This window comes from Brachycentrus maculatus, unplaced genomic scaffold (genome assembly GCF_059751285.1).
Source record: "Brachycentrus maculatus isolate JH-2025_06_01 unplaced genomic scaffold, ASM5975128v1 h1tg000055l, whole genome shotgun sequence".
In the NCBI taxonomy this organism is placed as follows: domain Eukaryota; kingdom Metazoa; phylum Arthropoda; class Insecta; order Trichoptera; family Brachycentridae; genus Brachycentrus; species Brachycentrus maculatus.
In genome coordinates, this window is record NW_028280809.1 from 896,977 (window position 1) to 924,166 (window position 27,190).

Consider the following 27,190-nt stretch of genomic DNA (forward strand, 5'->3'; position numbering starts at 1 on the left):
TTTTGGGAATGCCCAGAAAATGTACTATATCCCAGCAAAAGCGGCATATTTTTAACTTAATATTTACCCGCTACAGGGTAGAAAGTGTTGTTTTTTGGCATTTTGAAGAAAAGGTATTGTTTGATAATTTTTTTAAAAATACTAAATATTTTTCAAATAGAGAAAAAACATTCAGGTTTTACCTAAAAAGATCTAAATACATTTCATTGTATTTTTAAATTTTAAAAAAGATCTGAAAAATCAAGTTTTTTTATTATATATGACGTTGTTGAAAGGAGTGAGCGATATGTTTAATATAAGTGTTTTATTTTCCTTGTGACAAACAAATATTTTTTTCCCCATTTTTTACAATATTCTCAATGGATGATTATAATATTAGATTTTATTTTCCTAGTGACAGACAAATTTATTTTTCCTGATTTTTTACAATATTATCAATAGATTATTTTAATATTATATTTTAAAGATTCTTTTTAAAGAAAAACAGGACCACTATATTTTTCCAATTTATTGTAAAATAAAAAATATAATCTTATGATTTCTATTTTTTTTCTGATTTTGTAATTCTATTTATCGAGTTTCAATAAGAAAATAAACGTATGACATAATTCTTTCGTCTTATTAAAGTTTTATTTTACTTTGATTTATTAGAGAATGAAAACAAAAATAATTAAATTTCTGATCTCTCTATTCTTAAGTATTTATTATATCTAACTAACCATCATGCCGCTTCACCAAAAATGCATATATTCTCCAATATAACACCACACCACTATGTCTTTTAATACATTATTCTCCTCTTCGACATTAAGCACTCCTTATACATGTCTACCTGCCTATTATTCCTACTTATTCACTTTCAAGTATTTGAAGAACTTGATCATCTGATCTGAAATTGGTATTCCTTAAATTCTTCTTATAACCACGTTCACCTGGTAATTTGGTACGTTCTTTCCTCGCTAATAATTTTCTTATTTAACAATTTTTCCATTTCTTATCATTGAAAATTATTTCTTTATTTTACCATTTGATTGTACATACATCATTTTCTCGCACATTCGGATGAGAGATTGCATTTCGACAAGATTTAATCTTATAATTAGAGTATTACGATTTTATTGACATATGATATACTCAGCGGAACTTCGAGATGCCGGACTGACCTGGGAGAAAGCCAAGGAGATGGCGCGTGACAGAGTGACTTGGAGACGTCTCGTGTTGGCCATATGCTCCACCTAGGGAGAACATGGAAAGAAGAAGAAGAGATGATGAAATGAATAAGGAAACACTTGTTTTTTAATTCCATCGTCAGGTCTGAATAATAACATATAATGTAATTATTCAGACCTAACGATTGAAGTTTATCTTCCGAAACTATTAGTTATTAATAAACTCAAGTGGTATAAAAAAAAGTGTTTCCTTAATCATTTTAACATGTCTTACCACAAAGTAAATGCCGAAACAATAAATAAAACATATGATGAAAATGTTTAAATGTTAGAAAATATACAGGTATTTACATGGTTTACAACGTGTCATAGGCTGAGAAGTAATCACTTTAAAATCATGATTGTGAAATATAATACTCATCTTTATAATTTATTTAAAAACACAATTTTTTAAACGTTACATTTTTTGTTTTATTTTCCGTTTTGGTACGTGCTGAAAAGAAGGTACTCAGGTATAAAGGTTTGTAAAAAAAAGGCGATCGTCGCGCTTACACAGATGCGATGACAAAAAATGGATTTTTAAATTAGAAATATCACAAAATGCAAATAATATACTATTTTTGGAACCTTCTAAAAAAACGTAAAAAAGTAGTTTCTTTCAGACTGAGCCCCATTTTGTTACGATCTCGCCATCTAGCGGGACGCTCGAACATTACCTTCGCTCTGACCATTACCTACAGCGCAGACTTCAACCAGAGTCACCGAACGGATCTCTCTCTATAGGTTCGTCACACTGAGGCTTATGACATCACGTCACGGTACTTTCTACCACGGGTCCGGGGACTTTCCACAGGACGTCGAAAGCTACTGAGAACTTGTACGTAGTCCCGAAGATCGGAATGGATAGAAACCACGTGACGTTTTTGATTCTTTTTGTATATATTCTACAAGTTCGGAACACTCCGTGTGCGAGTTTAGGCTACCATCTATCGAATTTAATTTAAAGTAATCTAATATCTTTATTTTATAAATTTATCATACCGATTGGTCTTAGGCACTTGGACACCGCTAAGGATTGATGCGATGTTATCATAGTTGTTAATTATATTCCGGAAAGCTGAACAATTTAGGGCTTGATGCAATTGTCAGTACAAAGGGAACAAATTATTACTATATACTTATATAATTCTATTAATAACAATTTAGTATAATTTATACAGCACCATTTGCGTAAAAAATCTACCTCAATTTTCATTAATGTAATCTAACTAATTATCGCACAGTTCCGCAGGAATAAAAATAATTTTTGTTTCTAGCAAAACTTTTATCCGCACCTAATGGTGCACAGGGCACTGCATCGTATCGACGCATCATTAATTACGCGAAATCAAAATGATCAGTTTTGAGCAGTACCAGTCCAGGTAGTTGATAAATATTTATATTACAGTTAAAAATCACATATTTATTTTAACCCCCTTGGGAGTCGAACTCGGGACCCCCAGCTCGGTACCCAAACTCGCTAATCAGCAAGGAAGTACAAGTATTATGAAGTTAGTATATACACAAAGTTTATACAATTTTTACATTGAAATACGTTTTTATTCAAATTTATTTATGATTATGGTTTCGACTTCAGCAACTAACAATTTTGAAATAATTTTTTGCTAAATTACATTCTTATCATTTTTTATCCACATGTTAATAATAAACAACTCCCACTCGAACACGGCGAATCTGTTTTACCGACCGAATATGTCAGACGGCATCTGCCAAATAAGGAGTTGTACGTCACTGCGCATAGGAAATCTCGCTCTTCGTTGCGGGCGACGTGCGGTTTTCATTTAGAGTTTGTTCTATTTTGATCGGGATTAGTCCATAATTTACCGAAGCGCTTTTAGAATTTAATAATTAAAATGTCTCAAGCATATTCGAACAGTAAGTACAATTCAAAATAACCTTATTTTCTAATCTAGCAGTGATTCACCATCCCGTAAATTGGGTTTGCCGGTTGCACGGTTCACTTGCCATATAGAGTTTAGTATTTATATTTTAATCTATTCATGCTCTCTAATCCGAACCACCCAATCTAGCTAGAGTTTGCATTTAAAGAAAAAAGAAATTGAACGTTTATTTTACTAAGAAAATAAAAATAAACAGTTACAAAGTAAATACTATTTATGACGCGGAAGTACGCCCAAAATACTATCCTGTTGATTAAATACAGTTTCCTTTTACAAAATGCATCTCACAGTCGACTCTCGATAAAAACTTTTTCAACAACAGCACTGCTTTTTTTCTGATTCGGCAATTGATTTTTTTTAAGTGATATTTTTCATAATTAATTATTTTTTGTCTTGCAGAATACATTTATGCTGCTCTTCCTCGTACCCAACGTGGAACCCCATTGGTTCTCGGTGGGGATCCAAAGGGGAAAAACTTTTTGTATACCAATGGAAATTCTGTGATCATTCGTAATATTGATAATCCGGCCATTTCTGATGTCTACACTGAACATTCCTGTGCTGTTAATGTCGCAAAATATTCACCAAGCGGTTTCTACATCGCTTCAGGAGGTAATTTAAAAAATAAATTATTCAGTACTTCCCCATCTAGAAATGCATGTATCCCGATAATTAATTGATATTCTGTTTTCAAATTTTTGCAGATTTAAATATTGTCTCTAAAAATGGCAACTCATATGTTTTTGTGTTTTTACTTAGCCAAATTTGTCATGTTGCAACTGGTGTAAAAAAATTATCATTCATGCTTGTTTATACTTACTTATATTAAACAGGACTAAAAATGAACAGGAGATAAAAAAAATTATCGGTTTGAGTAATCCACCTTAAATATTGTCACTAATAAAATTATCCCGCTAATGTTTTGATATGGTAATCAGGTAATATAAATGTGGTGAATGTATTCCTTCTCAAATATAAGATCTGAATAAAAGTGGTATAGAATATCCTTATGTTATGTATATATATATATATGTGTGTGTGTTTCGCAAAACACTATATAACTTGAATTTTAGTACTAAGTGTTAAGAGTGAAAATGGAAATAAAAACTCAATATTTATTATTAAATTTGTTTGTTTATAAATTTTTATTTACATTTCACTTCATCATTTCCTGGTACATACATTCATTTATTTATATTCAAAACATAAACATAAAATCCTACAAGCATAGCCTGTGCATGGATATATAATATAATGCGCAACATGATATGAAGCTAATTGTAATAATTTTAATCCAGAAAAATAAGTTCAATTTTAAACAGAAAAAAATAAAATCAAATTAAAATAGGGAATATTGGAGAAAATATATAAAATAATCAACAGTAAAATTCAAACAATTGTTAAAACACCAGAATTAAAATTAAATTCGGAGTCCAAAATCACCAATTTATATTAATTGAAATTTCTTTAAAAAATCTTTCGTACGCCAGATATGTTTTTAATATACAAACACACTAAGGACGTTTGTGCACTACACGGAATTTTACCATCCAGTATGTCAGTTAGTGTGATAAAACGATGATTGGCTTGGATTGGCTTGTGCTTTTGTCCATCTTTCTTCGGATCGGTGCTCTTAATCAGTACGTGAACACGTTGCACGTAAATTTGATCACGCTAAACTGCCGTAGTCGCTTTCATTTTTCAAACCAGACTGCCGGACAGTAAAATTACGGGTAGTGCACAAACGCCCTAACTATTTATCATTACTTATTTTAATATAAAATGCTTGGGTATTAGATATTTGAAATATAATTATTTATGTGAAATTTTATAAGGCTCTACTGTAATTGTTATCTAATAGAATATTTATTTCTTTAGATTTCCTTTTTATATACCTGAAATGTGTCGCCTAACTTAGGATGTTATTATCTTCATATTGGAATATCCCTTTGACATACAGGTGTATAAAATGTTTGTGTTATGAATAAAATTAGCTACAAATAATACTATTAGAATTCTCTATTTCTATTTTCACACTTTTTACTGAGAGCAAAAATAGACTGACAAGTCATAATGCTTAGAACAGCTGGAAGGCTTGTATAATGTTTTCTTTATTCATAACTTCTGATTAAAACATTCAGAACACTGACCACCTGTTGTGTTTTAAGATATTATTTTACAGTTTTGTTGAACTATGAAACAAAATATGGATTATTTTTGTTATTTTATCTTGTTTTTAATTTAGACCATTTTTTTTACATATGTACATATTTATAAAATTATTAGCTTAACTATAAGTTTTGGTGATTATATTTTAAATAGGTGGGAAAAATTGTCTGGCCTATTAATGCGTGCGAGTAGGAAATAATCTGATTGGCAAGATGCCAAGTGATCCACAGCATTTAGTATATTTACTAGATAGTATAATATGGATGTTATGACATATTATTAAATGTGGGAATGAACTCGGAGAATGTTCTAGAATTACGACATTTTTATGTAATTTGTGTAATGAAAATTAAAAGTAACGTATCACAATACATTGATAATTATGTCAGTTTATGCAATATGAAGATTTCAATTTATTCGATAATAAATATATACATGACAAACTTACATTTGAGGCGTATATATTAATAATGTAAACTAAAAAGTAGTTATTATTAATAGAAATTACAAGTACAGAAGGTATATTCAAATATTAAGTATAAAACTTAATGATACATTTGACGGTGGCAAATTAAACATTTAAGGGGCACAAGCACAATTTAAGTCTGAGGCACTCTTTCTAACTGATCAATCTTCCAAGATATACATATATATTTTCATAGCACTTTATATTGTATCTTGATTCAAAGATATTTTTATGCCGATTATTTTCTATTGATGGAGTTGTAATTAAAATTCATAAAAAACATATTTATATTAGCACATTGTTTGCGGGAAACGCTTAAAAGCATATTTTAAATACCATGGAGTAAAGAGTGGAAGGCGCAAGAGATGCCAAAAAACCAAAAATCACTGTTCAGATCGGAATTGGGTTTACAGTTACTTGTGAGTAGTATACGACCCTAATTAATGTACTACTTAGGGTCGGAGTTGATGAAAAAACTGCCTGACAACAATGTGTTACGCAGATTTTATTTACATACATTTTCAACATATTTTTGTAAATACAAATAATACTTGAAAAACAAAAGCCACTTTAATATCACTGATTTCATCAATTACAATATTTGTATAGAATTTTAAGCACATTGCACTTTTGTTCATGTCCAGTGGGGAAGACTTTCTAAAATAGGGCCCCAAAAGCAAAATGTAATTTTTTTTATTTAACTAATTCTTTTATTTTCTTGCAAATGTATTTATGATATTTTGTAACTAAGAACTTTGAAAAGAAAGGGCCAATATTAAGGTCTTTAAAATTCATAGGCTCTGGGTGAAGATTGCTTTATGACAATCCACCACTGCATTTTCATCATTTTTACAATCCATTGTGATAAAATATCAACATTGAGCACAGTATCAAATAATATTTGTGCCATTAATTACATTTTTCTGAGTATGGACAAAATAAATTGTAATTCACTCATTGTTTCAAATTACATCATTAATCATCTGAATTCATGTCGTTAGTCTAGTTTAATAATTGGTACATCTAATGTGATGAATATTAACTTTTTCCTCGTCATCATTATTTTCTTCTTTACTTGCTGACGATTCAGAATATGAGTGCATTTAGTATGAATTTTTACATAAAAATGAAAGTGTGTTTAGCATGCATAAAAATGTACCCATAAAGACATGTTTTAATGACTGCAAATCATAAAATAAACCATTAAAATTTAAGTCATAATAATATTATTGATTGTATTCATGTTTATTATTACTTATTACGGATACTGATTAAATATTAATGTTTTATGTCCATATTTGTACATAATATAAGAAATTTTGTAATATTTTAAATCACCTTATCTATAGAGTTGATTTAATATCTTATCACAAACACTGATTATGTTAATGTCACATTTTATTTGACTCACCTTATAACCCTTTCAGATTACTTTCTTGTTTATTTTTTATTATTGGATTATAGGCAGGTATCTGAAGGAAGAACTTCAGAATGGATTCAAGCGATTTTTAAAATTGATTGACTGTAGTGGAATTGACGACTGCTATAAAATTTGGCATTTTACTCTAATCTAAAACCACTCTGCGGGAAAGGGATTTTTTGGGTTTAGGTAGAATTAGGTAGGGACAATATAGCTTTTAGTAATAACCCCACAAATACACTTTTAGGTTAAGTTGATACATCTCTTGCATAGGGCAGTCACAGTGACCATTTAGGATTCATTCATTTATGTGTCTAATTCCTTCATCTGTCAGCATTGTTATAATGCCCTTTAAATGTGTCACTTGAAGAGTTAGAATGACCACCTTTCCTTCGTCTGATTAGCGATAAAGGTAAATTATAAATAAAACACTTGTTTTTTACCACTTGAGTATTATATTGTTACGACTAGTTTCGGAAGCTTCAGATGCTTCCATCTACGGGTTTGAATATAAACTTACGACGTTACTTATGTTTGAATATTAACTATAAATTTATTTTCAAACCTGTAGATGAAAGCATCTATAGTTTTGAAACAAGTCGTAACAATATATACTCAAGTGGTAGAAAACAATTGTTTTATTTATAATTTAATCATGTACTTTACCACAAAGTGAATGCCAAAACAATAAATAACAGCGATAAAGGTAATGATACATTATTTGATGCACTGCTCTATGTACCATTAGGTGTGTTTAGGGAACAGAAAATATTTTGGCATATCACATAATTATTTTTTGTTTTCAGTACCCTATATTTTTTTCCTAACCAATAACATCAGTAGGAAGGAATTCTTTTAAGGAGAGATTATATTACTTGTTTACAGATGTTTCCGGTAAGGTGAGAATTTGGGACACGGTCAACAAGGAACATATTCTGAAAAATGAGTTTCAGCCTCTGGGAGGTCCTATTAAGGACATTGCATGGAGTGCTGACAATCAGAGGATGTGCGTTGTTGGAGATGGCAGGGAGAGGTAATTTGCCATAAAATATTGTAAAATACATATATAATGTCCTTCAATTTATTACAAGTTACACCGTACAGATAAATACCATTTTATCATTGAATAAACCAGCATAAAAAACGTTTTTTCATTGTCTACATAAATGTTTCTAATATGTAACAGGATGCTTTGGTCGAGTTATAGCTCTTAGAACTTATAGATATTTAATTTTATTTAAATACTTTCTTTTGGGCTAAAGTACTAATCGACCAATGCTATGATGACATTTCTTTGCCTAAAGCATCACCAAAACATAAAATCACCATAAATTAAACTGCAAACAAGTCTCTAAAAAAAATCATTTTGAAGTTTTGTGTTATATAACTTAGAAATATCGCCATAACATTTGTTATATCTATTTAAGATAATACACAGTAACTGGAGTAAGTACAAATTTTTAGTGAAAGTACGAATGCAGGAATTTTTTTTTACTTACAATCAAATGTACTTATCTCAAGTACTTAGCATCATTTACAGTAATACTTGGGCACCAAGATCCAAAAAATAAATCGTCTTTATAACTGCTATAACAAATAAACTTAGGTACAACATTTTGAGTGTGTCCAAATACTTGTTCACAAAATCTGGATTATCTCTAATTACAGGAGTTATTCTCATTTAATTTTTTTGATATCTCATCAAAGATGAAGAAGAATATGGAAGTCTGGGCATTTACGGGGCTGACGACCGTCATAGGCTGGTTTAAGTAATCACTTTACACACGTGTAACATTCACCAATTCTACCCATTATTGACAACCACACTACTCAAATTCTTGGAAGCTCTATATGTATGATCCAATTCAGAAACGTTGTTATTTTTTTTATATATCATTGGATCATACATATAGAGCTTCCAAGAATTTGAGTAGTGTGATTGTCAATAATGGGTGATCACTTAAACCAGCCTATGACGGTCGTCAGCCCCGTAAATGCCCAGACTTCCATATTCCTCTTCATCTTTGATGAGATGTCAAAAAATAATACAAACTTAGGTAACTTAGTTTTTGTCATCCTGTGTGAATTTTTCATTATTATTTTTTTTCATTTCACATTCAATATACAATCTTATATTTTACTTCTTTTGTTCATAGATTTGGCCACGTGTTCATGTCTGACACTGGAACCTCTGTGGGAGAGATCAGCGGTCAGGCCAAGCCGCTGAATGCGGTTGACTTCCGTCCAGCAAGGCCCTTCCGGGTTCTGACAGCCTCTGAAGACAACACCGTCGCAGTTTTCGAAGGCCCTCCATTCAAATTCAAGTGCACAAAACAAGTAATATTTTATCAACTTCTACATTCAAATTATTAAAAAATCTTACACTTTACCATGCTTTGCATAGCTGATATTTTTAAAATTAATTTTAACACATTTGTTTCGTCTAATGGTATTGGAACACTTGCGATGAGGAAGACGGAAACGCGCAAATGAAGACAATTATTTATGTATAAAAAATTACAAAGTGAAAAGAACAAAGCGAAACCAATATAACGAAAATTATAACACTTATTAGGGCGAGAAGAACAAAGCGACACTAATATAAAAAGAGCGAGCGCGATGTATACATATACGTTTGAATATTAATTAATTAATTAAAGTCCAGGTGTAATTATCACATTGAAAAACCTTAAACTATAAATTATTTTTGTATCTCCTGTATGTTATGTTTATAATCTAATCATTAAAAAAATATATATATATTAAAAATTAAAAAATATATATATATATATATAAACTTTGTATTACCATGTTAGTATTCGGCTCAACACAGGCCATGCCTAAAGAGCCGTAATACGTATAATAAATGTGTATATGAAATGAATATGTATATTGAATGTATCTATGTATTATGAAAATAAATAAATAAATAAATAAAATAAATAAATAAATAATAAATCAAAATCAAAATCTAATCTGAGCACACCAATATTGGCCCTCCACCCCTTATATACGATTTTAAAGACGAGGTATGTAGTGGGGACAATATTGTAAACATTTAGAACTGCGTCTCTTTGTTCTTCTCGAATACATTTATGCCTACAATTTTAATAAACAAATTGTTATAAAAAGTACACAATTTTTGGCATGAACAACATTGTTTCTGGGAAACGCTTAAAAACGTCTTTTACATACTTTTAGTAGAGAGCGGGAGACGCTTACAAGCGTTCTATTTGCTTACTTTTGTAGAGCGCGAAATGCCAAACACTGTTCAGATCTGAATCGGGTTTGCAGTTACTTTTGATTAGGTTGCTTGTAATTAGTATATGACCCTAATTAGTACACTAATTAAGGTCGGGGTTGATTAAAATATCACCTGACAACAATATGTTAAGAATTAAATTTGATGATTGTAAAACACAGTATGTATTCTTAAGTATTATGGTAAATTTGTTTAAAAAATAACATATCTACTAAGTTTTTTTTTTAGATTTTAAATTTTTAACATATCTTTAATATGGCCATAATATTGTCCGTATTTATATGATACAGTGCCCTATGCACCATTGGGGTGCAGATAAGGGGTTTGAAGAAGTTAATATGGCAGCATGTCCCATTCAAACTAATGAATAAAATGCAATATTTGCTGATTTCAGTTTGTTTTTAGGTCAGTTTTTTTTTGTAAATTAGTAAATAGAATAATTTTTTCCCAAGGAAATGTTAGAGGTCAATCAAGTTTTTGCAGTGTGGTCAGAATATCTGTTTAAATTTTTTGTTTATTTTTTCAGGAGCACACAAGGTTTGTGCAGGCTGTGAGATATTCTCCTAATGGCAGTGTATTTGCCTCCGCTGGTTTTGATGGCAAAATATTCATGTATGATGGCACCAGCTCCGAGCTCAAGGGAGAGGTAAGAAACATTATTTACGCCCTAACTAAATAGTTATCGCTTTGTTTTATTACGAAGTAGATAATAATCTGCTCTGATAAAAGTTTTTTTTATGAAATGTATGCGGATTAAGTATAAGGCTTAGAGGGCAAGTGAAAACCACAATGCTTTATTTTTCTATTAAGCTCTAGTAGGTACCTACTGAAATGCTATGACGGGAATGACTATGCAAATTTGATTTGAAATTGTTTGCGTATTGTTACCAACGGGATGTGTAAAAATTAACATGAGCATATCTAGAGGTGGAGACTGACCGGAGTATTTCGTCGTAACGTAACACGTTACGATGCGAGCATTCAGGCAGTCAGTACACCGAGCCAACCGCTCCACCTATAGTTTCGGATGCTCGGTGATGCTCGCCGCGAGCGATGTTACGACGTTATATTACGACGAAATGCTCCGGTCAGTCTCCACCTTTAAGTGCTAGAAAAAGACAAGCAGGCTAAAAGAGAAAGAAACCTTCACACAGCTGTCATTCACATGCATTATTGTGTTTTCAATTTTGATATTTTTTTTCAAAATAGCACATTCCATTTGAAAATTGAATTTATAGATTTTATCATAGTCTGCTTAGCTCTTTTATGTAATGATAACCCTGGACTCGACAAAGCCACTTATGGGCGAATCTCTCGTTTACTTTGATCCTAGTAGGAAACCGACTCTCCGAGGGTGTGCTGCTCTTCTTGATCATTGTTATTCTCTAATAATTGCAAACTGTAAATTAACAGTAGAAATTAACATCTAAAACTATGTGATTTGCCATTTTTAGATTGGTAGTCCCGCTCACAAAGGGGGTGTATATGGCATCGCCTGGTCTGGCGATGGGAAGCAGCTTCTCAGCTGTTCGGGAGACAAGACTTGCCGTCTGTGGGATGTGGAGACTAGCCAGATGGTTAGCGAGTTCGTCATTGGCAACACTGTTGATGACCAACAGGTAAAAATTAACTAATTTCTCTTTTTCTATGTTTTTTTCTTAGATTGCCAGTAGTTTCCCTTTAAGAATTAACACTTTGTTGTCGGGCGGTTTTTTCATAAACCCCGACCCTAATTATACTCAGTCTGCCGCCCGACCCTCAGTATACTAATCACAAGTAACTGCAAACCCAACTCCGATCTGTTCAATGTTGTTTGGTGTCTCTCACGCTCTATCAAAAATAACCAAATAGAACGCTTGTAAGCGTCTCCCAGTTTCTACTGATAGTATGTAAATGACACTTTTAAGCATTTCCCGCAAACAATGTTTTAACTATTCAGAATCTATGTTAATATTATGCAGCATCCTAGCTGTAAGTGGTTTTTGTTTTTGTTTAATAAGTATGCTGATGTCATAGACCCGTTTCATCCAAATCATTGACCAATTTTTGATTACTGAAGCTTTACGAATCATCAAAATGGCACGAAACTGGGTACATTTAATAGCCTGAATTTTTCCACCATGACTAATAAAAGGACAAATGCTCTCATTCCATAATGAATTACAAGATTTGTTGAATGAATCACTGTTATTTTTTATAAAGTAAATGGGCATCGATTCTGACACCCACTGACCACTCCCACTATACTGCTCCCAGAGACATAAATAATATTTATAAAACTGTATAAGTAACTCATTTTATTTATTGTAACTGCAGACAGTTGATAGAATTCCATATTGAATTGTTGGGTAATATATCCAAAATAAAACAAGTTTTTTGTTGGATTGAATTCTACATTTATTTATGTATATCTTAATACGTGACGCGTTTCGTCTTCTTAGGACATTATCAAACACTCAATAATCAGTGTTTGATAATGTCCTAAGAAGACGAAACGCGTCACGTATTAAGATATACATAAATAAATGTAGAATTCAATCCAACCAAAACTTGTTTTATTTTGGATATATTACCCAACAACTCATTTTATGCCTGTCATTTCAACCCTTTTATACTTATGTATTTTTTGTTTTATAGCTTGTTACCAATTCGCATGTTTGTATACTTCCAGCTAAAACCTCAACAGCCTCTGTATTGATCCGCCTGCTTTCTTATTCATACAATATTTGAATAATTCCAGGTATCTTGCTTGTGGCAAGGCCCTCACATGCTGTCCGTGTCTCTGAGTGGTTTCATCAACTACCTGGACATCAACGATCCCTCCAAGCCTCTCCGCATCATCAAGGGCCACAACAAACCCATCACAAGACTGGCACTGAGTGAAGACAGAACCAATATTTATACAGCCAGTCACGATGGGTGGGTCACCAAGTGGGATGCTAAATTAGGTAAGCCTTAACAATATTTTGAGTAAATTCTAAATCTTATTAACCTTTCCAGGAGCACAATAATTGATGTCCAACTTTCTCTGAGAAGTGGGTTCTTTTTAAATGAAAAAAAAATGTTTTTGTCATGAAAACCATGTATTATGAAGATAGAAATTATGTAATTTTTATTTTATTATAAATAAAGCTAACCATCTGTAGGTTTATTTTATGACTAAGTCACATACATATAGCAATGACATATGTGGATATTTATCCACATATGTAATTGCTATACAAGTTACATCATACCAACTGACAGACGGATTCGGACGTTCATTAACGTTGATACTCCTTTAAAGAAAATTTGCACTGACATTCATTTACGTCCACACTCTCGGAAAAGTTAATGTACACAAATACAAATACACCTCTGAGAAATTATAATATTATCAACGTATAATGAGTTATCCTTATATGGTCCTTAATTCCCTATAATATTGCTATTAATCTACTGATATTGGTGATATTTTCATTAAATAAATACAAATATTCAGGTGACAAAACAATCACGACAGCAGAGCACACTATTTGAAAGTTTTTATTAAATCAAACAAATAAATGATTTATTTGCAATTTAGATTTATATCTTCAAAAAATATGTCTAAATATAAATTAAAAGTAAATATCAGGTGTCTTTTCAAATTTAATATAAATGTAGGCATACAGTGTTTAAAATACAAATTGAAGCAAGGAAGCATATCGCTCACTCCTTTCAAGAACGTCATAAATCAAAAATCGTCATTTTTCAGTTGAGCATATTTTCGGAATGCCCAGAAAATGTACTATATCCCAGAAAAAGAGGCATATTTTTAACTTAATTTTACCCGCTACAGGGCAGAAAGTGTTGTTCTTGCATTTTGAAGAAAAGGTATTGTTTAATTATATTTTTTAATAAAACTATTTTTTTTTCAAATGGAGAAAAAATCTTCAGGTTTTACCCAAAAAGATCTGTTGCGTAGTAAAAAGTTCACTAAGTGGCTAGATATTTATTTTTAAAACATTGTATTTTTTAAACTTTAAAAATGTTCTCCTGAAAAATCAAGTTTTTTGATTTATGACGTTCTTGAAAGGAGTGAGCGATATGTGCCAGATTTTTTCAGTTTTATTAACTCATATTATATTAAATTTAATTAATTTAATTTTAATATGAAAATAACTACTGTAATTGAAGATAATCCAGATTTTGTGAACAAGTATTTGGACACACTCAAAATGTTATAAACTCATATTATTATCAATTAAATTTGCAATTTTTATTCTTCCAGGTACTAACGATAGGATCAATGGGGCCGGTCACGGAAACCAGATCAACGGTCTAGTCTGCTCAGAAAATGCGATATACTCGTGTGGTATCGATGACACGCTGAGGAAGGCTTCTCACGGCGAGGAGGGGGCCGCGGGAGACTACGGCCCAGTAGCTGTAGCCTTGGGTTCGCAGCCTCGAGCCATGGACATTTATAAGGAGAAGTCCACTGTTATAGTCACTACTGTCAAAGAGGTAATTTTAACTGCTATACACGCACGAGAATAATATGTGCCAAAAATATTTAATTTTACCGTATACACATTCGGATGAGACAGATATGGCGATTGTCCTCTACCCGGAATTTGACCGTCCGGCAGTCCGAATTTGAAAAATGAAAGCAACTACTACAGTTTAGCGTGATGGAATTTATGCGCAACGTGTTCTTAACAATATAATTTTTATTTTGTTCCCAGTTATTGGTGCTTGTGGATGATAAAAAAGTGTCTTCCGTCCCAGTTTTGTACGAGCCAAGTTCCGTAACAATCAACCAGCACACGGGACATGTAGCTATAGGGGGTTCTACGGATAATAAGGTAACATTAAATGCAATTATAATTTTACCATCTATTTGTTACTTTGATAGTAAAAAAAAACAGACAAAATAATGATTCACACACTTATTGGTCAAATAAACAATATCACTAACTCACTATATATTTTTTTTAAACCCTTTTCCGCACCCAATGGTGCATAGGGCACTGCATCGTATTAACGCAGTACTATCTTAATAATTACTTACATGAAGGCAAAGTGATCATTCCTGTGCTACAGGGACCAGTCCTGGGTGATATTAAATAAACATTAGAGTGTAAAATCACTAATATATATTTTTCCCCCCCTGGGAATCGAACCTGGGACCTCCAGCACGGTAGCTAAACACGCTAACCATTACACCACGGAGGCAGACCACTATACATATAAAGAAACTTATACTAGGTATTTTAGAATTGGAGTCTTTGTCTTAGAACACTTTTAATTAACAACCAAGATAACACTGCATCAATATAATGCAGTGCCCTACGCACCTTTGGGTGCTGACAAGAGTTAGGAGGATATTCCCCTTTAACCAGTCTAATTTTGGTGAAAAAATTTCACCAAACAATTTGAAACAAGACTGTCCAAACACCCCTCGGGTTAGTCAATAAAAACAAATACATATATTTCTTCTTCTAACCCTTATTCTCACCTAGTAGTACATAGGGCACTTCATCATATTGACGCAGTGTTATAAAAGTGTATAATACATTTGGCTCAGGCAAATAAAACCGAGGAGTTGGAATAAGATTTTCCTCGAGTCACACTCGGGCTAAGCTGGGAACTGGTTAAGTGATTCGTTCATCTATTTTGAAATGTCAAAAAAATATTGAGCATTGTTGTTTATGTGGATCAGGCCTGGCCAACCTAAATAGCATCCCGGGCCGCATCAATGATTTAAAATTTTCCCAAGTGCCGCATACAGACATTAGAATTTTTATTTAAACAACAAATTTCATATTTACTGTTTTTTGTAAGTTCATATTATAAATAATTCGAATTCGGAGGTAATCAGAAAGTAATATCATGAGTAGAAAACATACAATGAACCAACAAAAAATGTATTGCTATAGTAATAAACATTTTGAAAAATTTGCATGACTCGCTCATAGAATACTTGAGGGCATATTTGTTGATGCATCAAACCGTGTATCACAAATATATCACTGGTTTAAAAATATATTCTTCATACATGGCCGCGGGCCGCACGTAAGAGCGTCGCGGGTTGGCCACCCGTGGTGTAGATGTATAAGATAGATTTTCATGTTTATAGGTTCACATCTATACTCTGGAAGGTGCTTCGTTAGTACCAGGGCAGGAGTTGGAACATCTCGGTCCTATTACAGACTGCAAGTACAGTCCGGATGGAAAATACCTTGTGGCGTGTGATGCCAACAGAAAAGTCATTCTTTATTCCACTGAGGAATATAAGGTAATAAATACTATTTTCACATATTTATCAAAATTATTTGTATAGCACTTTCATCTTCCTACCATTTTTTTTCTTGTAATGTATGTATGTTGTTACTTTATCTAGGTTCCTTGAAACAATATGATAATATACACACCGGCTAGCCAAAAGCAAATATCTGACACTGGAAACATAAAATTTCCATTATGTTTGATTCTTCATTTCGCTTTGATGCTGCCGATGCCTGTGAATAATAAAATATTGTTTCTTTTTTTTTTATTATTCATTTGTACTTTATTTTTTACCTGCTTACTAACATCTGTGTGTTTAAAATTTGTACTATTTATTTTTACATCCAGATAATTTTTGTAACCTAACTGATATTTTTATTGTACTAACATTTATATGTTGATTTATTAGTTACTACTCGTTTAGAACTTGTTTTACCTTTATTAATTTAACACTCTTGTCATTTTTTATGCTTTCTTGGAATGAACAGACGGTAAGTTGAATTTTGATTATCCCTAAACATAATATAATTTAGCTGCTTGAAATTATATTTACCATATCTAGATACATAACTTATATATTTCATTTAGTAAATAAAGAATTATACAGGCAGGATAATCCTGTCGTACAAATGTCTAACGTAATTTTCTAAAAATCCATGTTCACCATTAAAAATTTTTTAAAATTCATTACTCCTTTAGAATTTTTATATGTTTCCATCAGTGTGATTTTTTTCGCAAAGGGAAACAATAAAAAGTTCATTGGAATCATTTGTTTATTTTGCCTGATATGTAATAAGTTTTGTTATTCTACAAAGTAAATACCAATTCAAATAATAAATGATATTCAAACTTAAACATTTCTCTTTAGTTCTGTAACTAATAATAAAATATAATGCTTGTATAGTGACATGTTTTTTTTTAATGTTTGCATTATTATGTACATTTTCAGTTGGCTCACAACAAGGAATGGGGGTACCACACGGCTCGCGTGAACTGTGTCGCCTGGTCCGCGGACTCTCAGCGTGTTGCCAGTGGCTCTCTTGACACTTGTATTATTGTATGGAACTTAGCCTTGCCTGCCAAGCACCTTCTCATCAAAAGTAAATATCGTCATCTCAATTATTTAATTATATATATATATGTGGTCATGTAAATTGCAAGTTTACATGGTATTGCAAAAAAAATTGCCATTTCAAAACAATGATAAAAATTACATTAATTTTAATATTCAAAAGGCACCTTTAATTTCCCAAACTTTTGGATTCAAACAATTCTCCTTACATTAACAGAATAAAATTAATAATCAAATATTTTTTACTGTCATTTTATTATAAATTACGTGTTAAATAGTTTTTAGAATTTTGAACTGTCAAATGTGTTATATAAAAACATTGTTGTAGGGACGAAATTTTTTAAAATTATTTTCAAATATAGCAAAATACTAATTACCATCATTCAAAATAAACAAGCTTTACCTGAATATAAATTTTTATAAAAAATATTTTCATTCTGAATTAACCGTTAATGTTTTTTTTTTCTTTATAGATGCTCATCCTCAAAGTCAAATTACAGACATTGAATGGGTGGACAATGAAACCATTGTGTCTGTGGGCCAAGACTGCAATACTAAATTATGGAATGTTCCATTAGCATAAGGTGTTCTGGGTGAAATCTATGAGTATATTAGACATACTATAGTTATTGTGTATGAACTTATTCTTTAGTGTTGAATGTTTCTTCTGTTTATACCCGCTTCTCTGTATTAGCTTTATGAGATTTATAATAGATTTTACTAAATAATAATATAATACGATATGACTGAATATTTAACATATTAGTATCGCAAGTAACTTAACAGTATTAAGAGTTAAATAAAATATTTATATGTTGGATTTTAACCATCTTCCCGCTTTTAATACTAAACTTATCTTTATTCAAGAATACTTGCCAATAGTCGTCAAATAATATAATACAACCAAAGACATGTACCACGGTATTTGTAATATAGTATTAATGTAACACGGAGTGCATAAAAAGACATCTTATCTAAATATCTCTTCTATTCGTTTTCGTAAGTATGCGCATTATTGACAGGCACTGCAGTGCTGTTGGATAGACTATCGTGAAGTTGGTGTTACGATTCCATTCTCACCAATTGGCCTTGATATGTAATTTATTTTTCATATCTTCATTCCCCATCCACTTATCTACCTGCGATAATATCAACAACTTCAAAAAATTAAGTCAGATGTGCTACATTACAGAAAAGTGATTGAAAAGTTTTCTGCGCAAGAATAAAATACATATGTAGTAAGTAAAACTTGTATTCAGCTAGATATTTTGTTGATAAGTCATTTTTGTTACATAAGGGTTATTCTTTTTTATATAAAAAATATTTGATTTAAATTTTGCATTGAATTTTTTTTAAACAGTTCAAATAGACAAATTAATCAAAATTGTCTAGCATTTCATTTATAGGCAAAAATATGTATTTATACTTACACAATATCATTCTAATTTTAGCTGGTCACAAAATAATAATTTTATATTTTGATTTGCAAAATAATAAAATAAATTCACAAAATAATAATTTCAAATAATTATTTTATATTTTTTTCAAAATCATTTGCTTAACCTCTTTGTATATACATACATTTCTCTATATGATACATCATATTGTGAAATACATATATGATATAGAAATGCGTTTGTAATTTTGATTTTTGTGTTAATTTATAAGGAAATAGACCTTTGTTCGAAACCCGTACTTTTAGCTTATAAAAAAAATGGATACCTTATACATATTCTCGTATCCTTTGTTGATAATTTAATTTAATTTTTTTACTTTTTAAACTGAATTTGCTACATTTACTAAATAGGTATTTTAAATTATTTTGAGATTTAGACATTGAAATATGACAACAAAAATTGGAACTAATATTAACACCCTACTACTAAATATATCTTTTGAATTCTAATATATTTTCGTAAACTAAATGCTTTTTGTAAGTTTATAATTCAATTTAAGTGTTTCCTTGTTCCTCTTTTTGTACTTATACAATAATTATGTCAATTTAGGGTCTCATAATCTCTACCCGATAATATTATTTAGTAGGTATACTCTGAAAATATTTATTTTTATAAATATTGAAAATCTTCATAACTCAGGTTGTTACTTTATTTTTTTGTAATACAAACTGCACATTTTGATACATTTTATATGAGATTTGGTCATAAATAAGTTTTTCAAATTTGTATTTAACTGTAAAACATGCATGTACAAAATATGTTTGAGTATAAAATAAAACAAATTCGGAAATTGTGTCTTTCTTTATTTTTGTTTACGTTAAATATTTGTGACGCAACACATTTTATCACAGAAAAAACAAAACATTCCTATAACTAAATAACAATCCAAATAAATATTTATTTAACAAATTATTTTAAAGTATCGAAATATATATTCCATATTCATACATGACTAGAATCACCCTGTTTACCTTGAGTAAATATGTATTTTGTTTTCATACTTTTGAGATCTCAGCATTTTGAATATGTACATACAATAATTAATAATAAAATAAAACTGACAAATAAAACCACTTTTTTTCATAACAATATTTAAAATAAATTTTACATATTAGTGCTAAAATTGTACTTTTTGTCTTTTGATTGCATTGCTTTCATATCCTTTGTTCCAATTCAGTTTTATAAAGATATAATATTTGTAGATATGTTTTTGTTTAAAAATTTATCAAAAAGATAATGTGACAAACATAAGGGTACTTTATATTATTTTTAACAAAGGAACAAATGTTTATTTAGGTGTGTATATTAATATTTGTTAAAATTCTTCACACTTAAAAATCAAAGTTTAATTAAGTTATTTATTATTCAGATGGAACAAAACATTCATGCACCTAATAAATTCAATTATCAAAGTCCACAACTCGGCTTATTCTTCGTATCTAGTTTGTCTGCAGGCACTTTGGCACCATTATTTGAGTCCAGTGAACAATTGGAATTGATATTGCTCACACTAGCGATATCTAGACCGCTCAATCGTCTCGAATTAGCATTAGCACTCAAATCCATAGATTCACTAGTGTCTGGAGTTGAACATGGGAAATTAAACATGCTAGATGCACTCGGTAGACTTTGTATGGTATTTTGGAGGATATTTTGATTGGATTTACACGGTCGACCGACACCGTGAGACGTGTTAAGTTGAGGATGGCGATATGAGACATGTTTCCTCAGAGCGTCTCTGCTCCTAGACACGTGACTACAAGCGATGCATGCGTGTCGCGCATTCTGATGCGTTTCTAAATGGACACGGAGGTTATATTGGTTACTCAACTGTTTATGACACACGTAACAAGTGGCATATAACTTTGTGTTAGTTGGAGAATGAATACCGATAGACTGAATGCCCGGCGAAAGTGGAACGTACTTCAAATCGGGGACTATTTCAGGGCTGGACTCTGTTTCACTTTTAATATTAGTTGGTGAATTTTCAGTTTGTGTTTCACAACCGATGTTCTCGGAATCCGTCTCCATAAATATATTGCTGCCGGCAAATATGTCGGCGGCTTTGCTGCCCGTTTGCAATATTTCGCTAGTCGGAACTTTTGGACCTTGGTTCAACCTTTCCATTGAATCTCCGACAGGTGAAGAAAGATTCAGATAACTCTTTTGGAGATCTGTAATGGAGAATATATTTTTAATAACAATCAAATATTATAACTTAACTGTTTAAAAAACATTGTATAATCAATACTAACCATGAAGCTGCGATTTGCCCCTACCTACAGGCGAAAATATTTCTTGGCTTCTTTTCTGATTACATTTCAGGTTCTCTACGATCTTGTCGATCTTCCTATTTTTAGATTCTATTTCGTTTAGCGCCGGGTTCAAGTATCTTTTCTCATTGCTTCTTCCTCTTCTCTTACCTTGTATTGTCAAGTTTCTCGTCCCAAACTCAATCTTATCTGTATCAAATAATAATTCCTCTTTAACTGAGTAATACTTGTCTCTGTCTGTGTGTTGTGTGAGTGTGACATTCTGGAAGATGTTAATACCTTGGTAAGGCTCATCGTGGGCTTGGCTCTGGTAATTGTGTTGGGACGCAAGAAGAGGCTCTAAGTGTTTGGCGGCCAGATGGCTCTCGAAGGACTTCTGGAAGGGGGATATAGTATTTTCAGTGCTGCTTGCACTGTCGTTCTGTCGTGTCGGATCATCAGGTGATGAATTCGTTTCCAATTTCGTACTGAAGTCGAATTCTGTTTGGGGCACTTCGGGTATATTCTGAAAATAATAGTTTATGTCAAATTTTATTTCTTCTTCACACAAATAGACCTTCCAGGTCAATTCGAAATGACGCAAAACTATTTTATTAATTTAAATAATTCTTCAAACAATAAGATTTAGAAGAACTATCAAAAAAATCATATTCATCATTTTCATTGCCATACTTTATATTGTAAGTTCAAGACCATGAGAATATATGTAAGTGTCAACCAATAAGTTTCATATACAAATGTAGCACTTTAATGTAAACCAAATCGAGAACATAACAAATGTACATAGATGATATTATGTTCTTTCTCTTTCTAGCATATTTACCATATCTATGGATTTTCAGTTGGGAACACTGAGCAACCAAGCCTCAGTGCAGTTTTCCCATTGCAGCCCTTCAGGTTCTAGTTTATAATATTGCCAGTAAAGGATAATTTTAAGTATTAAATTTAATTTCAATTAAAGGTTCTACAAATGTACCAATGAAAATTTTCTTCTATTTTTATGTAAAAATAATATTTTTTACCGTTGCGGTTCTGGGAAACCTACAAAGTTTCTAATAAGGTTTATAATTGTTTTGGAAACTGACCCCATTGAGATCTGTCAGTCCCGTAATTCTAAGTGCCGCAGCAAGCTTGAGGAGTCCTGGGAGAAGAGACCGTGGCAGAGTGACTTCTCCGGCGTACATGAAGGCTACCAGACAGCACAGCTCCGCCCAACTTCCTCCCAGCACTACAATCACCGGCTGCTGAGAAGAAGGCAGCTCCTAACCACAACACATCAGTATACAGGCATTCCTTATGGTGGGGACTGACCGGAGTCATTTCGTCATAATGTAACAACGAGCCGAGCTCATTCTGAGTACTCCATCCGATGTTCGGATGCTCGCCGCGAATGTTACATTACGACGAAATGCTGTGGTAAGTCGCCACCTTTAGTATTTACAGTTGACATGATCTTACAATATTATTTCCATGACAATAAAAATTTGAGAAGTAATATGATTTGACAAAAGTAATCACGTTCCTAGAAAGTCACAAATAGTGAAAAATCTAATATTGAGACTTTTTTTTTAAACTTTATAAAATAAAACAACTTTCTTTTAAACCACTTTTTTATTGGTACACTTTTTCTCCAACCGGTTTCTTTTTTTTAGATGGGGATTGCATTTATCATTTACCTTGCTTATTATGTACAAGGTTTATAGATCATTAAGTGGATTTTTTTTTCTTCTAACTAAATAAATATGTTTTTATTTGAATCTGTGTTGGGAACAGGAGGAATAATCTAGTGTGGGCCAATCAGGAATATTGATACTACTGGTAAAGTTTCCTTCTTACAAACAATTGATTTATGAAATGCATGGTTTAAAAATATTTATAGACAAAATAACATTACTAAACAAATTATCTTTATTTTATTGTGTAAGCATGTAGAACTTTGTTGACATCGAAACAAAAATATTGAAAAATATATCAAGCGTAAATACAAAAAAAAAAGCAAATAAATGTGCACAATAAATATTTCCAAATTCCATGCATTCTGTATTTCTAGAAAGACGAGTCATTAGCTGAGAGTAGATGAGTCTAAATATTTACAACCTTTTCTAGAATACCAGAGAAGTATACATCGGGGTAGTCTTTAGTAGTTGCATAACTGCCAAAATTATAAAATTAAGATAAATGTAACACATAGCCAATACACAAGTACTTTATACTATTCTAAATTTTTCATGTGAATAGGTATATTGTTTTTCTATTTATAGGAAAATACTAATGTTCTGAAACTCCTCCGAATACTTTTGTATTTCGTCCTAATAATAGCTCCATTGTTCATTGTTAAAACAATTTTACTTCAATAAGTTACAAGAAAAATGTATATGTGAGTTGACAAGTTTCCCAGACACGACTATGATTTTACATACGAGATAAGTTTCAGCTCAAACATATTCTATTTAATAAATTATCAACATATTTCATAATGTCCTTTTTCTATGAAAATTTAACTAAGTAAATATAGGTAGAAAAAATATGATCCTAGGTGTTTAAAATGTAGCAATACCCGTAGAAGATAGAATAGTTTGAACTTACAGGATAATATTACTATTGTTTCGTAGCCTCCCGATGGGCATGTCCAGGTTTTTAGAGGACTGTTAGAAGGGAAAAAGCTCAGGAAAGAAAGTTAGTAATCAAGTACAGTGGAATCTCTCATAACTAGTAACTTGCGTAAAGAGCAAAAAAATTGTGAAAAAATTACTCCCTTAACGAGTGACGCATAACGAGTAGCAGAGAAAGGGTAATTCCATTTTTCACAACATTCACTTGTAAGCCGGGACTTCCCCGCTAGTCAAAACAAAAAATGTTTCATTTAACGAGTGTTTTGCTTAGCGAGTAAGATTCTGGAACGAATTATGCTTGCTATGAGAGGTTCAACTGTATTTCAACACACTTAAAATTAAAATATATAAAATCTGTTGGTACATCTTCAAGCCACGATTTGAAGTAAAAGGATGAAATAAATTGATAGTTTATGTACCTTGAATATGTCCATGAAGTAAGGACTACATGTTGATAGAACTATCCGATGGGCTCTCAAGGACCTGCCTCCAGCACAAAGGGTGACATCGGTTAATCTTCCTGAGTCTAATAAAGCTGGTAGTCCTCCCAAAACACTGCTCTGTTTGTTGGAAATGAGACAACCAATTAGTTATAGTAAATAACTCTAAGTTATAGTAAATTTGTATTGAAAAATCTAAGAAGATAAAAAAAGTTGTCCTAAGTGAAGACTGCTGTGGCGTAGTTGGGTAGACGCTCCACTGCGAAACTGGCATCGCAGATTCGATTCCCGACAATTGCAAAAATGGATTCAAGATATATTTATTTTCAGTTGGTCTGGGTGTTTGTGATGTATTGTTCACATTTACCTTCCCTATCCTGCCTGCAGACAAACCTCTTAAATAAAGGCTTTGCGGGTGATTCCTTTTTAAAAAAAACATTAAAATGACAACAAGAAATTAAGGCGGAAGGGATTGAAATTTTCACAAAACTAAATCTTTAACATTTTTAAAAATACATATATCATTTATGGTAAATATTTAATGTTTTTAGGTAACATGTGAATATTATTTAGAGTTCATTCCATATTGCATTTACACAGCAGTGAGTTTCGAATTGTAAGCCATATATTGTACAAATAAATGGAAAATATTGGTTATATGGAAAAGCTATTTTCTGTATTATCAATAATTTTATTTAAATATATGTTTCATTTAATAAAATGCAAGAACAAGATTCTTGGGAGGCAAGTTAACTATTATATAAAATAAATTAAAAATTGAAACATTTTCGACTTATTGACAGTAGAAGCAGAAAGGACTTAAACACCATTTTGAGCACTTAGCACCAAAGTGATATAATTTTATTTGTATTTATAACATTGAATAATGAAATAAAATATTGACATAGATCTTTGTTATCCTAAGGCAATATGGAAAAATTCAGACAATATTGATATTTAATTATGGGCAGAATGGTAAATATGCCAGTGTATAAATTGATCACTTTAGCTGGCCAATCCCAGATTGTTAGCCTTATGAATCCACGGACTTCTATATTCCATTTGTATAAAAAGATGCTTCGTCTCTGTTGAGGTATCAATATATCTTAAAAAGTAAGTATTTTTTTAAAGTATTACTCTAAATTATTATTCAAAGTAAGACTATAAAAAATACTTACTTTTCAAGATATATCGATGTCTCAATTGATGTCGATTGAAAGTCGTCTGTTGACGACTTTTGGACAGTTCAAAAAATCCATAATCACACGAAACCAAGCATATGCGACGCAAAAAATATATTTCCAAGCTGTACAATTAAATACGTTTCCCTTATGTGTTGCATGCGACATTTTGCCTTTCCAACGTCGGTTTTGATACGGGTATTTAATTTTGCCGCGATTTTCAAATAGAGCGACAATTTACGTGTAAATGCTTCGATGAATTACTTTTATAAAAAGAAAAAGATATCGAAGGCTGAGAAAACGGTGAAAACACATTGATTCTTTTATATTTGAATTTAAATAAGTATGTAGTAAACTAATATTTACTACACAATGAACATGTCAAAACTACTCACCTGATGATTATGCCATCTTAGACAAAATTGCTGAGATGATTCGCTTTCCATCTGTAAGAGTAAAAAACTGTGTCAGCTTTTTACAAAAATGTCCGCACACTTATTTTATTACACATATCTCTGTCATAATGAGATAGTAAAAGTATAACCATTACTTGAAAACATCAAAAGAAATAACACCGCCGTGCGCAATCACTGCCATGCTAACCGTTCGAATAATAACTTTTTTTAATATGCAATACCGTAAATATTTGCAGTCTTGTAGTTTACAATTTTGTTTTACAAGTTAAGAGACAGATAAATAAATCCAGGCTGATTTATTTTTATCAATGCCTGGAGAACCCGAAGTGCACCTATTTCTAGCCTGGAGCTACGTATTATAAATAAATTCAATGACATGCACGTGAAAAACGCATTTAAAACAATAGAACCATCGTCCTCGAATTAAAGCTAATATCGCAATATATTCCATTGCGAAATATCATCCAGAAGTTTCGAATCAATCAACAGATTCGCAATTTTTCCTATGAATTTTGACATACGAAAATCCCGCCATACATTACAACGTATTTTATACAGGAAGCCATTTTTGTTACGTACTCGAAGATCGTTTAATGTTTTGTTTCATTTTCGCGCATTTGAAAGAGAGGGATAGGGTATTTTATAGAGTCTCGATAAGTGCATTGAATGAAAAAATAAATTTTCCAATGCAGACCCCTGTAAGAAAAGAAAATTTAGGAGTGGAGATTACATATTTCATAAAATTAAAATAATAGGTATTATTTTGTTTCTTGAAAATATTGTTGTTATTAAAACACATTTTTATGTAGCTAAAAGATAAAAATTTAATTTTAACAGCTTTCATACATACATTTTTCAATAATGAAAAATAGCATTTCAGTACATGTATATAAATGATACTAGATATAATGTTTTTTTTTACATTTTCTCAGGTGCAGAGATGGTAGAAAATTTACTATAAGGTTCTGAATAGAACATTATAAAGGAATGTAAGGCTCAGACAGGTATCAAGATATATAAGATGTCTTAACAGAGATGAAACA

General features: G+C 31.5%; 2 protein-coding genes and 1 non-coding gene across 9 annotated transcripts; 1 reads left to right on the plus strand and 2 right to left on the minus strand.

Annotated features, from left to right (window-relative positions):
* Nucleotides 1–1,820: 1,820 nt before the first annotated feature.
* LOC148311852 (RNase MRP) lies at nucleotides 1,821–2,081 on the minus strand. The gene has a single exon (XR_015839331.1).
* Nucleotides 2,082–2,905: 824 nt separating this feature from the next.
* flr (actin-interacting protein 1 flr) lies at nucleotides 2,906–20,015 on the plus strand. 2 transcript variants are annotated; one of them, XM_088278069.1, is made up of 12 exons: nucleotides 2,906–3,104; nucleotides 3,530–3,742; nucleotides 8,071–8,218; nucleotides 9,342–9,522; nucleotides 10,974–11,093; nucleotides 11,902–12,066; nucleotides 13,188–13,395; nucleotides 14,700–14,932; nucleotides 15,154–15,273; nucleotides 16,548–16,706; nucleotides 17,646–17,796; nucleotides 18,242–20,015. In XM_088278069.1, exons 1-12 carry the CDS (start codon nucleotides 3,083–3,085, stop codon nucleotides 18,349–18,351), a joined length of 1,830 nt encoding a protein of 609 aa, XP_088134195.1. In that variant the 5' UTR covers nucleotides 2,906–3,082; the 3' UTR covers nucleotides 18,352–20,015. The 2 variants fall into 2 exon arrangements, with proteins under 2 accessions (XP_088134195.1, XP_088134196.1); XM_088278070.1 differs by lacking the exons at nucleotides 2,906–3,104; nucleotides 3,530–3,742 and adding an exon at nucleotides 3,949–4,068.
* On the minus strand, nucleotides 20,012–26,668 carry LOC148311854 (uncharacterized). 6 transcript variants are annotated; one of them, XM_088278075.1, is made up of 7 exons: nucleotides 26,369–26,668; nucleotides 26,127–26,177; nucleotides 24,530–24,670; nucleotides 22,584–22,760; nucleotides 21,778–22,003; nucleotides 21,481–21,687; nucleotides 20,012–21,399 (listed from the first exon to the last, which is right to left on the minus strand). In XM_088278075.1, the coding sequence occupies exons 2-7, from the start codon at nucleotides 26,175–26,177 to the stop codon at nucleotides 20,633–20,635; spliced, it is 1,569 nt and encodes a 522-aa protein (XP_088134201.1). In that variant the 5' UTR covers nucleotides 26,369–26,668; the 3' UTR covers nucleotides 20,012–20,632. The 6 variants fall into 6 exon arrangements, with proteins under 6 accessions (XP_088134201.1, XP_088134202.1, XP_088134200.1 ...); XM_088278076.1 differs by having other exon boundaries at nucleotides 26,282–26,416; XM_088278074.1 differs by having other exon boundaries at nucleotides 26,127–26,481.
* Between the last annotated feature and the right edge of the window lie 522 nt (nucleotides 26,669–27,190).

What these genes read in the sequence shown, in the direction of transcription:
- flr (XM_088278069.1), top strand. Translation starts at nt 3,083, where the DNA reads ATGTCTCAAGCATATTCGAACA. An exon ending in GTCTCAAGCATATTCGAACA is followed by an intron (nt 3,105 to 3,529) that starts GTAAGTACAATT and finishes TTTGTCTTGCAG; the next exon opens with AATACATTTATGCTGCTCTT. An exon ending in CAAGTGGGATGCTAAATTAG is followed by an intron (nt 13,396 to 14,699) that starts GTAAGCCTTAAC and finishes TTATTCTTCCAG; the next exon opens with GTACTAACGATAGGATCAAT.
- LOC148311854 (XM_088278072.1), bottom strand. Translation starts at nt 26,177, where the DNA reads ATGGAAAGCGAATCATCTCAGCAATTTTGTCTAAGATGGCATAATCAT. An exon ending in GACTGACAGATCTCAATGGG is followed by an intron (nt 22,004 to 22,583) that starts GTCAGTTTCCAA and finishes TATTATTTTCAG; the next exon opens with AATATACCCGAAGTGCCCCA. An exon ending in GGGCAAATCGCAGCTTCATG is followed by an intron (nt 21,400 to 21,480) that starts GTTAGTATTGAT and finishes TCTCCATTACAG; the next exon opens with ATCTCCAAAAGAGTTATCTG.